Source organism: Rhinopithecus roxellana, chromosome 18 (assembly GCF_007565055.1).
Source record: "Rhinopithecus roxellana isolate Shanxi Qingling chromosome 18, ASM756505v1, whole genome shotgun sequence".
In the NCBI taxonomy this organism is placed as follows: Eukaryota; Metazoa; Chordata; class Mammalia; order Primates; family Cercopithecidae; genus Rhinopithecus; species Rhinopithecus roxellana.
Window position 1 is genome coordinate 42,945,585 of NC_044566.1, and position 12,541 is coordinate 42,958,125.

Here is a 12,541-nt window from a genome sequence, read left to right on the forward strand (position 1 = left end):
GAGATCCGGCCACTGCACTCCAGCCTGGGCGACAGAGCGAGACTCCGTCTCAAAAAAACAAAACAAAACAAAACAAAAAAAACATTTTATTGATCTGATCTTTAAGGAAAGATATGTGCTACAAGAAGGAGAAAAGAGAAGGAAAAAAAAAAGAAACTGAGTTTTTGAAAAAGATCAACACAAGATGCCATAAAATCGGGAGAGGCTAATTAGCATCAGAAAAAAAAAAAAGGATAAATTTTGGATGGTGTGAACTTCCAGCCTCTTGCCCAGGGCTGAGCGTCCCAGGGCAGGGAATGTCTAACCTGCAGATCCCTGCTGTTGTGTGGTTCCTGCCTAGCTTGCCTTCTGAGTGACAATGGCACGTCCCCAGGGCCACTGGGAAAAATCACTTATAAGGATCCGTGATCCGTTGTGACATGTCCAGATGATATTTGAATTTGACCTTTTTTTTTTTTTTTTTTTTTCCTTTTTGGAGACACAGCCTTTCTTTGTCACCGATGCTGGAGTGCAGCGGCACAATCTCGGCTCACTGCAACCTTCGCTTCCTGGGTTCAAGCGATTCTTCTGCCTCAACCTCCTGAGTAGCTGGGACTGCAGGCATGCACCACCATGTCTGTCTAATTTTTGTATTTTCAGTAGAGATGGGGTTTCGCCATGTTGGCCAGGCTGGTCTTGAACTCCTGGCCTCAAGTGATCTGCCTGCCTCAGCCGCCCAAAGTGCTGGGATTACAGGCATGAGCCACTGCACCTGGCCTCAAATTTGATTTTAAAACCTCTTTCCCTATTTGATAATTTAGGTTTCTATTAGTATGCAACCAGTGGCTACTCTATCATGATATATTGCTTCAATCACACTTGGTAACGAGCTATTAAATGAAGTAGGTTGAGATTTTTTTTCTTAGAGTATTATTATTATTATTATTATTACTGAGACAGGGTCTCACTCTGTTGCCCAGACTGAAGTGCAGTGGCACAATCTCAGCTCACTGCAACCTCTACCCCTCAGGCTTAAGCAATTCTCCTGCCTCAGCCTCACAAGTAGGTGGGACTACAGGCACATGCCACCATGCCCGGCCAATTTTTTGATTATTAGTAGAAATGGGGTCTTGTGATGTTGCTCTCCAACTCCTGGGCTCAAGGGATTCTCCCACTGTGGTCTCCCAAAGTGCTGGGATTACAGGCGTGAGCCACCGGGCCAAGCCAGCATTTCTTGTTTGATAGACTGAGCATAAGTTTCTCAAGGATCAGCTGGTTCTTCTAGTTTGTATGAGCAAAGATATGCTGCTCTGTCTGGATCAAGATCTCTTGCTGTCTCCGCGCTCAGCCCCACCGGCTCTCTCCTGGAGACACAGGCATCTGCGAGATTTCAGGAGGCTCCGCAGGCTCTGCAGGGCCTCGGGCAGCCCCTCCCCAGTGAGGGCACTGCAGCCCCGGAGCTCCCAACAGCGGTCCTGGAATCTCTCTAGACTCAGCCTGTTTCTGATCTTAAGCAGCGGAAGTGCATCAGGTGCCTCCTGCTTGTTGGCCAGCACCAAGAAGGGGACGCCAGCCATGTTGGGGTCACTCAGGACTTCTGTGAGCTCAGCCGCTGACTCGGGTAAGCGGGCTTCATCTGTGCTATCCAGGACGTACACGAGGGTATCTGTGCCTTCCAGATAGTCCTTCCAGCTGGCCCTGAGCGGGGCCTGCCCCCCAACGTCCCAGAGAGTCAGTGACACATGCCCAGGAGCTTCCAGAGGCTCCACGTTGAACCCAACAGTGGGCAGGGTCTCCACCAGCTGGTGGCCCTTCAGCTTGTAAAGGAGCGTGGTCTTGCCCGCCGAGTCCAGGCCCATCATGACCACCTGGGCTTCTGCCTTGTGACCTCTGGAATTCACAGAACCCATAGTGACCACTGCTGAATCCTAGGGGAGAAAGGCCAGGGGCAAACATCAGTTACTGTCTTCTGAAGGAAGACAAATCCATCCTGGTACGGTGGCTCACACCTGTAATCCCAGCACTGTGGGAGGCCAAAGCAGGAGGATCACTTGAGCCCAGGAGTTTGAGACTAGCCGAGGCAGCAGAGCAAGAACCCGCCTTCTCTACAAAAATTGAAACTAAAAATGGAGCACAAATCTGTGCAGGCAAACAACAGAAGAGCTTTTCCAAAATAGGAAAAGTCTTTACAGGGTTAGATTTTAAACAGATGCCTGGGCATCGAAGGAAGTGAGGGTGTGTGAGTCACAATCAGCTAACCTATCTCTGGGTCAGATAAGAGTGGTCCCTGGGCAGAGAAGATCAGGGGCCTCTTGGAAGACATGGAATGTTGACTCACATTCCTGAGGAGTTAAAGCAAAGAGGCAAAATGAAGTTCCAGTCAGACAGACCTGGTTCAGTAGAAATTACAGGACGATGTCTTCAATTTTTGCTGGTCTGTGGCTTCTAACCTGTTCTCCTCCTATACGCCTAAATGCTGAAATGGAAGCTAAGTTGGGTTCCATGCACAGAGTGAGGAGGATGGTTCAGCTCACAGTGACCTCTCTTCAGAGCTTCCCAAGGACCAGTACTATGTCTTGGAAACACAGTGAAGTGTCACTTAATGACAGGGACACATTCTGAGAAATGCTTCATTAGGCAATTTCATTGTTTTACAAAATCATAGATTGTAATGACACAAACGTGGATGGCCTAGTCTACTCCACGCCTAGGCTATAAGGTATGGCCCGTTGCTCCTGGGCTACACATCGGTACAGCATTCCTGTAATGGGTACTGTAGGCTATTGTAACACAGTGCTAAGTATTCCTGTATCTAAACATAGAAAAGGTAGTGGTTGCGCCACAACGCTAAGCTGAAAAATAAGAATTTTTCAGCTCCGTTATAATCTTATGGGACCACCGTTGTACACATGGTTTGTCGTTGACTGAAATGTCTTCATGCAGTGCCTGACTGGGGCTATTTATAAATACTGTTTACTGGGGGCAAATTTATGAGTCAGAGCAAAGTAGTTTCCTCCACTGTCTTACCAAGGTCAATGACTTCTACAACACACCACATGTGCTTTTTTGTTTGTTTGTTTGTTGGTTTTTTTGAGACAGGGTCTCACTCTGTCGCCCAGGCTGGATTGCGGTGGCATGATCACAGTTCACTGCAGCCTCGACTTCCCAGGCTCAAACCATCCTCCCACCTCGGCCTCCCCAGTAGCTGGGACTATAGGCATATGCCATCACACATTTGTGTTGTTGCTATTGTTTTGAGACAGGGTCTCACTCTGTCACCCAGTCTGGCGTGCAGTGGCGCAATCATGGCTAATCACAACCTCTGCCTCCCCGCAACCTCCACCTCCTAGGTTTGAGGGATTCTCCTGCCTCAGCCTCCCAAGTACCTGGAATTACAGCTACTACTACCACCTGGCTAATTTTTGTATTTATATTAGAGATGAGGTTTCACCATGTTGGCCAGGCTGGTATTGAACTCCTGACCTCAAATTATCCACCCGCCTCGGCCTCCCAAAGTCCTGGGATTACCCGTGTGAGCCACTGCACCGAGTCACATATGTTTTTAAAGAATCCCAATGTAATGCCCAGACCCGCGACAACCCAAAAGCAACCACCAGAGTCCAGAGACAAAGCCAAGCGGCAGGGATCGCTTTATTTCGAGTTCGAACTCGGACCTCTCTGGCCAGGCGTCAGCTCCTAGGGAGAGGCCCCGAGCTCGGTGCTCTGCCGTCTTTTATAGTCAGACGCAAACAAGTTACAGCAAGTTACAGAGTCACTGGGGATTTTTACAGTTGTAGGTTTACAATTGGCTGACATTTAAAGTTGAACATTAGTCATTTGTTCATTGGTTCCCGCCCTTTGACCAAACCACAAACGGCCGTTGCTCTGCTAGGGACTTTCCAGATAACTTTGTTGTTTTGCATTTCCTGACTTTTTCTGACCTCTGATATTCAGTATTTTTCCACTTCTCATTTCCCCCTCTCTCTAGTACCTGGAGAGCCAATCTTGGGTCTTATGTGTCTGACTCGGAAGTCTCGGTGAGTACAGGTTGGTACTGGGCTCTCAGGACCATAAGCTGGACAGTGTTGAGTCTTTCTTTTATAAAGTTTGTTAATCTGTTTATTATACATGGTCCTATAGTGAGTAAGAGAAGTATACTTATGAATGGTCCTATGAGGGGCACTAGAAGGGAGTACATGGAGGAATTCCACCAGCTGTTGGCAGCAGAGGTGAATTGTTGTTTCTGCAATTCTAGGCTAAGTTTATGTAGCTGTTGGACTCGCGTTTCTACGAGTCCAGATTCATTTATGTAGAAACAACAGTCTTCTCTGAGGAAAAGACAGGTCCCTCCTTTCTCGGCCGTTAACAGGTCTAGTGCACCGCGGTTTTGTAAAGTAACTTGGGCAAGGGAAGTCAATTGTCTCTATAATGAGGCAAGGGATTCGGCGGAAGCTTCCATAGCTATGGAGAATTGGTGAGAGAGTTTTGCAGTGCTGATAGGGAGTGACCTAAAGCTCCTCCGGCTAGTCCTGCAGCAACTAAGGACGTGGTGAGTGAGACTCCGGCTACTAAGGGGAGGAATATGGCTTGTTTTGGTCTAGGGAAAGGGGCGGAGTCCCACCTGGAAAATTCTGCAGGGGTGCGCAAGGTTAGTTGGGGGACTAGCGTGACAGGGAGACACAGTAGGGTTATAGTGGCCTTAGTGGAAAGGTTCTTATATACGGTACCATTGCACCAGAAGAAAGAACCGGGGGGCGGGGGGGCGGCAAAGAGGGTTGAGTTGGGAGTGGAAGTTGTATTACAGAGGGTAGTGCTGGCATTGGAATAACAAAAGGAGACTTGTGTCTGTCCAGGGTTTAGGAACAAGGGGACGTCAGGGATCGGGGGTTGTATGTGGCTATTGTTAGGGCTTAGGCTGAGAGAAGCGTTAGACCGGCCTGGAAGTGGAACTGCGGTTAACAGCGGTCACCCTAGAGCCGCGCAGAAAAAGCAGGCGGAGAGATTGCCTAGGCCAGTGGCGTTTGCGATCTCTAACCCTTCTCTTAATAGGGATAACCAGGAAAAGGGGCGGGTAGGAGTTAAAGTTGAAAGCTGGACATTTAATTCCTTTTCCTGGTTCTGTATAGCCGCGTGTAGGGTGGTCTGGATCTGAACAAGGGAACGCCAGAGAAAAAGACGGCTACTAGGCCAGGTAGTTCCTGAAGTCAAGTACATGGGCCCCTTTTTGCTGGGAAGTCCAGCGGGAGTCCCAGGGGTCCCAGATAACCCAGGTGTAGCCTGATGTAGTTTTAAAAAAATTGTGTGACCACCACGTTTGACTGGACAGGGACTCAGAAGTTTTTAGGATTTTAACAGTGTGGATTTTGCGGGACCTATATGGACAGCCGACACTTTGTTCTACCCATGAGTTATTACAATAAGAGAGTGATTGGTCAAAGAGAAAACAAATTGCGGGTGCCGCCTTTTTTGGCTGGTGTACAAAATCAGTGAAATTTAGATAGATGGGAGTGCTACAACTCCCAGGGGGACAGTCAGCAGTGCCTAATACATAGCCCTTTTGTTCTGTCTGAGCATAATTGGTCCAGTTCTCCGTCAGGAAAAAACGCCAAGCGAAAGGGGATGTTGCCGGGTTTGCCTGGGTCTCCCCACAGGGGATCCATAAGAGTAGAAGAGTTATAAAGGAGGTAGGTGTCATAGTTACAGTTTAGGTTGCTGACAGCGTAGAACAAGTTTTAGAGGGTTTTCTTTGGTCCGGTCAACTGTCCAGGTTGTTGTCTCTCCCGTCGAGGACATAACAAGGTCCGAGAGCGGGTCTATAGGCTTGGCGTGGGTGTGATGAATCCAGGCGGCGATGCTTTCCACTTTGAGGGCCGTAGGCGTAGTCAGGATCACCTGGAATGGTCCTTTCCACCGGGGCTCTAGGGTTTCTTGTCGGTGGCGTTTGACGAGGACCCAGTCTCCCGGTTTGTACTAATGTGGAATGGGTGGAGGCCCAGCTTCACATAGTTCTTTTAGCTTGGGCCAGACTTCCTCATGAACTCTCTGTAGGGCTTGTAAGGAGAACAAAAGTTCAAGACCATTATCTGTGTCAGCTTTGAGGAGATTGTCTTTAAGGTTAGGGAGGATAGGGGGTGGTTTGCCATACATTATTTCATAAGGGGTAAGTCCTAGTTTATAAGGAGAGTTACGTGCCCGGAACAGAGCGTAGGGGAGGAGGACTACCCACTTAGCACCAGTCTCCATGGTCAGTTTAGTTAGGGTTTCTTTTAATGTTCTATTCATTCTTTCTACCTGACCTGAACTTTGGGGTCGATAAGCACAATGCAGTTTCCAATTAGCCCCAAGGATGGAAGCCAGTTCCTGACTTACCTTTGCGGTGAAGGCCGGCCCATTATCCGACCCTATCATGACTGGAAAGCCGTATCTGGGCAGGATTTCTTCTAGAATCTTTTTAGCTACAATCTGTGCAGTTTCTTTCTTTGTCGGGAAAGCTTCTGCCCATCCTGAAAATGCATCTATAAAAACCAGCAAATATTTGTATCCATATTTTCCTGGCTTTATTTCAGTGAAGTCAATTTCCCAATATATACCAGGTCTATCTCCCCTTTGTCTTTTTCCCAAGGTCTGGGTCCCGTGACTAGCGTTATTCAGTTGACATACTACACAGTTTTTAACCGTGGCGTCTATTTTCTTAGGGGCGTTTTTAATTTTTAGTCCAGTGTGTTGAATCAAATCTAACATCCGCCGCGGGCCCAGATGAGTGCTTCGGTGGATTTGTGCTATTACTCGCTGCCCCAACCTGTCCGGAAGAATGGTATTGTTGTTAGAATCTTTCCACCACTGATTACTGACCTGTGTTCCGGGGAGTTTACTTATCCACTGGAGGTCTTCTTCTGAGTATTCTGGGTGAAAGGGCAACTCTCTGGGCCCGGGATCAGGCAGCTGGAGGGTCAGTAGCTGGGGGGTGGTTTTAGCCACTTCTTTTGCAGTCTGGTCAACCAGGTTGTTTCCTCGAGTGACTGGGTTAGTGGCCTTTTGATGTCCCGGACAGTGGACAATGGCCAGCTTTCTGGGTTCCCAAAGGGCAGTCAGAAGATTTAAGATTTCTTCTTTATTTTTAATGTCTTTTCCTTCAGCTGTGAGAAGCCCCCTCTCTCTGTATATAGCCCCATGTATGTGGGCGGTGGCAAATGCGTACCGGCTGTCAGTATATACTGTCAGTTTACGGTCTTTGCCTAGTTTCAGGGCTTGTGCCAAGTCTATTAACTCAGCCTTTTGAGCCGATGTTCCTGGAGGTAAAGGCTCAGCCCAAACTATCTCAGTCTCTGAGGTTACCGCTGCCCCCACATACCTCTGTCCTTGGTGAACAAAGCTGCTTCCGTCAGTGAACCAGGTGAGATCTGCATCTGGCAGCGGTCGGTCCTGGAGGTCTTCTCTGACTCCCTGCACCTGGGCTAGTATTTCAGCACAGTTGTGGAGCGGCTTACTTAAGTCTGGGTCTGGCAGCAACGATGCTGGGTTTAGGGTTGTCGGGGGCTTAAATATTATTCTGAGGGGGTTTAGCAACAGCTCTTGGTAATGGGTAAGCCGAGCATTGCTGAGCCATCGGTCAGGGGGTTGTCGGAGGATGCCTTCGACAGCATGGGGGGTGGTGACTTGTAATTCTTGGCCCATAGCCAGTTTGTTAGCATCTTTGACCATCAGGGCCGTTGCAGCAATCATCCGGAGGCAAGGAGGCCATCCTGCAGCTACCGGGTCCAGTCTCTTTGAGAGGTATGCAACTGGTCTGCGCCAGGGACCTAAATTTTGAGTTAATACTGCTTTCGCTATGCCCCGGCTTTCGTCCACGTATAAGTGGAAAGGCTTAGAGACATCCGGAAGACCCAGCGCGGGGGCCGAGAGCAGAGCAGTTTTGATTTGCTGGAAAGCTTGCTCAGCCTCTTCAGTCCAATTGAAGGGCTGCTGTTCTTTGGTAGCCTGATAGAGGGGTTTTGCCAATTCAGCAAAGCCAGGTATCCAGAGTCTGCAGAACCCTGCAGATCCCAGGAACTCTCTTACCTGTCGTGTTGACTGCAGTCTGGGGATCTGTAGGACAGTTTCTTTCCGAGCGTTTGTTAGCCAACGCTGTCCCCCTCTAAGTAGAACCCCAAGTAGGTTACCTCTGGCCTGCAGATCTGGGCCTTTTTAGCTGAGGCTCGATAACCTAAGTTTCCCAAGGTTTTTAGGAGGTCTTTTGTTCCTTGGATGCAGGCCTCTGGGGATTTTGCCGCTATTAAGAGATCATCAACATACTGCAAGAGAGTTATACTGGGGTGTTGGCATCGGTACTCACCCAAGTCTCCGTGGAGGGCTTCATCAAACAGGGTTGGGGAGTTTTTGAATCCTTGTGGCAGTCTGGTCCATGTCAGTTGGCCACTTATGCCTCTCTCAGAGTCTGTGCACTCAAAGGCAAAAATTTCCTGGGTTTTAGGGGCTAAAGGCAGGCTAAAAAAAGCATCTTTTAGGTCTAGAACAGTATACCATTGATTTTCAGGACTCAAGGTACTCAGGAGGGTGTATGGATTTGGCACCGTCGGGTGTATGTCTATTACCCTTTTATTGACTTCTCTTAAGTCTTGTACCGGCCTATATTCTTTACTGTTGGGTTTTTGTATTGGTAGCAGCTGAGTGTTCCATGGTGAGTGGCAGGGGCGTAGGACTCCATGATCTAGGAGTCGGCGGATGTGTGGTATAATTCCCTCTTTGGCTTCCAGGGCCATTGGGTATTGGCGCACGCGAACAGGGTCCATCCCGGGCTTAAGCTCAACAAAAATGGCGGGACGGTGCTTTGCTAGCCCTAGTCCTCCTGTTTCTGCCCAAGCCTCTGGGAAGCTCTGGAGCCAGGTGTCTATATTTTGGCTAGGAGGCGTTAACTCCTGGTGAAGCCGGTACTCATCCTCCAGAGTTACGGTAAGAACAGATAGTGGCCTGTTTTGGGAGTCAGTCACTTTGGGCCCTTCTGGTTGAAAATGGATTTGGGACCCCATTTTTGTCAACAAATCTCTCCCCAACAGAGGACAAGGGCTGTCAGGGATGACCAGGAAGCTATGGGACACTTTCCCGGTTCCCAAGTTTACTGCTCTCTGGGTTGTCCATGGATATTTCTTGGTTCCTGTGGCCTCTTGAACCCAGGAGGAGTTGGAAGATAACTTTCCATAGGGCTTGACTAAGACCGAATGTTGTGCCCCGGTATCGACCAGGAACTGGACCGGGGACCCCTCCACTTGTAAAGTTACCCTAGGTTCGGGGAGGTGATCCGAACCCCGTCCCCCCTAGTCTGTACCTTGAATAACTAGTATCGGCATAGATTTGGGCTGCCATTGCCCTTGGCCTGGCTGGCGCTGTTTCTTTTTGGGGCAGTCTTTTATCCAGTGACCAATCTCTTTAGAGTATGCACATTGGTCTTTACTCAGATTGCGCCTAGGGGCACGCGTGGACTGGGTGCTTCCTGGCGGTGGTTGTTCTTTCTGGACGACCTCCGCCAGGACTTTGGTCATTTTCTCAGTGGCCCTAATTTGTCTTTCCTCCGGAGCATCTCTGTTGTTATAAACTCTCTGTGCTATGCGAAGGAGGTCCTGGACCTGTTTTCCCTCCAAATCTTCTAATTTTTGTAGCTTCTTCTTAATATCTGGGGCCACCTGGTTGACAAAGGACATAACAACTGCTGCCTGATTTTCAGGGGCCTCTGGATCTATAGGTGTATACTGTCTAAAGGCTTCCATTAGTCTTTCTAAACAGCGGGGCTTTCTGTCTTTCCCTGTAAAACAGAATATACCTTAGCCAAATTAGTGGGCTTGCGAGCTGCAGCCCGGAGACCCGTCATTAGAGTCTGGCGATAAACGAGTAGCTTTCCCCTACCTTCTGCTGTATTGTAGTCCCACATTGGCCTGGTCAAGGGGAATGCTGCATTAATGAGGTTGGGGTTTGCAGTCGGTTGACTGTCATCTCCAGGAACCAACTTTCTAGCTTCTACCTGGATTCTTTCCCGTTCCTCCATTGTGAACAGAATGCGGAGGAGCTATTGGCAGTCATCCCAGGTGGGCTGATGAGTGAACATGACACTGTCTAGAAGGGCTGTTAAATCCTTGGGGTTATCAGAGAACCGGGCATTCTGAGTTTTCCAGTTGTACAGGTCACTGGTAGAGAATGGCCAATGGAGTCTAGGGTTGCCTGTGTCATCGGGGGGTCCTATTTCCCTTAAGGGGAGCGCTACAGTGGAATCAGGAAGTCGCGGAGTTGCCTTGAGCTGGACACGCCCGCGCGTTCGTCCCGCTGGCCCTCCGAGCCATGCTCACTTTCAGTTTCCCCTGGCGCCGCTGCCGCTTCTCGGCCCTCATGGCTTCCTGGGAGTGCGGCCGGTTGGGCTTGGGCATGGGGTCCAGGAGGGGGATGATAAGGCGGGGGTTCCAAGGATACGAGGTCCTGGCTGTCAGGCAATACAGGAGGCAAGGGGGCAGTTGGAGTTTTTGGTCTTTTGGTGGTCCCAGTTGGCTGCGCGACTAGGGTTTTACAGGGTTCAGAAGTCAGCAGAAAGGGAGCTAGCCACGGGCGGATTTTCCACCAGATCTTGCAAGACCAAAATATAGGGGATCTGATCTGGGTGTCCCGAACGACCTGGGAGGAAAACCCTTGATTTTACCTGGAGGATAATGGGGAGGCAAAAGGTTCCCTCGGCTGGCCAGCCTACGCCGAAGGTGGGCCACTCAGAGTGGCAGAGGGTTATTAATTTTCCCTTTTTAAGTTCTATACTGAGATCATGCCCCCTTGCTTTCACATCTTTAAAATTATTGACAAGGAGAGAAAGTGGTGTGGTCTGGGAGTTGCCCATTCCTTGGAAGTCCTGTTGATAAAAGATGGGTGGTAAGGGATATTAGTGCCTGGTACAGGACTGGCTCCGAAGCTCCTGTAAATCAAGGTAAATTAGTAAGGGGCAAGCAACAGATAACTTCCAACAACCAGATATGTTGATCGCTAGCGCGTCTCGGGCTTAGGACCCGACCAGAAGCAGATGGCCACAGAATACAGAGCCCCAGATGAGTACCGGAGGACGTCTCCTACCGGCCTCCACTGACTGTCCTATAGCGCGTCCGCCAGGACTAGATCAGTCTCATATACAGACCCTGCGGGATTATTCAGAGGCAGACAGACAACATATAGACAGAGCCGGCTTACTCACTTTTGCGATGACCCGTTGGCCTGGGGTCTGGTGGGCTTAGGGGCAATCCCAGACGAGTCCCCAAATGTAATGCCCAGACCCGCGACGACCCGAAAGCAACCACCAGAGTCCAGAGACAAAGCCAAGCGGCAGGGATCACTTTATTTCAAGTTCGAACTCGGACCTCTCTGGCCAGGCGTCAGCTCCTAGGGAGAGGCCCCAAGCTCGGTGCCCTGCTGTCTTTTATAGTCAGACACAAACAAGTTACAGCAAGTTACAGAGTCACTGGGGATTTTTACAGTTGTAGGTTTACAATTGGCTGACATTTAAAGTTGAACATTAGTCAGTTGTTCATTGGTTCCTGCCCTTTGACCAAACCACAAACGGCCGTTGCTCTGCTAGGGACTTTCCAGATAACTTTGTTGTTTTGCATTTCCTGACTTTTTCTGACCTCTGATATTCAGTATTTTTCCACTTCTCACCAAATTTTAAGACATATGACCTGTTCCCAACTTAGGCGACGCCTAGGTGGAACAAAGAAGGGACATCTCAACTTCCGGGGATGGGGGTGGGGGGATATCAGCTGCCCCTGGAGGGGTAGAAAAGTAAAAAGTTAAAATTACCTCTGCGTTACTATTAGACTGCGGCTGTGAGATCCTCCGTGGCTCTCCTCCCCTATGGAGTTGCTTTCTGTTGGCCGGGCATGTCCGAAGAGCGAGATGAAGGAAGCAGAGCAGCCGTTGCTGCTTCTCCTTTTTCTGCTTCCTTTTCCCAGGTGGCTTCGGGGTGGGGCTGGTGTCGCGGCCCCTCCCTCAGCCCTAGGGCGCCTCAGAGCAGTCAAACTGCTGGGCTCGCGGCAGAGAGGTCCCCACCTCTGCAGGTCCTGGCAGAGCAAGGCCCAGTGACAGCTCCATTTTCTAGCAACTCAAGACTTGGTGCCTGAAGGAGGGAGCATGAGCTCAGAGCTGTGTCCAGGCGCAGCCGCCTTCTCTCTTCCCTCAATCCTCAATTCTCGAGTCGCAGAGAATTCTGACGTCTTTCTTTCAGCGCATGCCTCGAGGTTTTTCTGGTGCCTAGAGATTCTCTGATTTGCTTGGAATCACACATGGTTTGTTGTTGTTGTTGTTGTTTTGTTTTCTATTCGAGACAGAGTCTTGCTTTGTCGCCCAGGTTGGATGGCAGCCTCCGTCTCCAGGGCTCAAGTGATCCTCCCTTCTTAGCCTCCTAAGCAAGTGGGATTACAGGCAGGTGCCACCACGCTCAGCTAATTTTTGTATTTTTCGTAAAGACGGGTTTCACCATGATGGCCAGGCTGCACATGTGTTCTTTTAAAAGCTGCCTATGACCGGGCACGGTGGCTAACGCCTG

The 12,541-nt window shown here is 49.6% G+C and overlaps 2 protein-coding genes across 5 annotated transcripts; both read right to left on the minus strand.

Annotated features, from left to right (window-relative positions):
• Positions 1-469: 469 nt before the first annotated feature.
• ARL11 (ADP ribosylation factor like GTPase 11) lies at positions 470-11,936 on the minus strand. Of its 2 annotated transcripts, XM_030922236.1 has the most exons (3): positions 11,797-11,936; positions 11,195-11,379; positions 1,077-1,907 (listed from the first exon to the last, which is right to left on the minus strand). In XM_030922236.1, exon 3 carries the CDS (start codon positions 1,887-1,889, stop codon positions 1,299-1,301), a length of 591 nt encoding a protein of 196 aa, XP_030778096.1. In that variant the 5' UTR covers positions 1,890-1,907; positions 11,195-11,379; positions 11,797-11,936; the 3' UTR covers positions 1,077-1,298. The 2 variants fall into 2 exon arrangements, with proteins under 2 accessions (XP_010362131.1, XP_030778096.1); XM_010363829.2 differs by lacking the exon at positions 11,195-11,379 and having other exon boundaries at positions 470-1,907.
• LOC115894575 lies at positions 3,869-8,301 on the minus strand. 3 transcript variants are annotated; one of them, XM_030922234.1, is made up of 3 exons: positions 7,331-8,301; positions 6,349-7,048; positions 3,869-6,029 (listed from the first exon to the last, which is right to left on the minus strand). In XM_030922234.1, the coding sequence occupies exons 1-3, from the start codon at positions 7,699-7,701 to the stop codon at positions 5,991-5,993; spliced, it is 1,110 nt and encodes a 369-aa protein (XP_030778094.1). In that variant the 5' UTR covers positions 7,702-8,301; the 3' UTR covers positions 3,869-5,990. The 3 variants fall into 3 exon arrangements, with proteins under 3 accessions (XP_030778094.1, XP_030778093.1, XP_030778095.1); XM_030922233.1 differs by having other exon boundaries at positions 6,349-8,301; XM_030922235.1 differs by lacking the exon at positions 3,869-6,029 and having other exon boundaries at positions 6,360-6,494; positions 6,832-8,301.
• Positions 11,937-12,541: the final 605 nt, after the last annotated feature.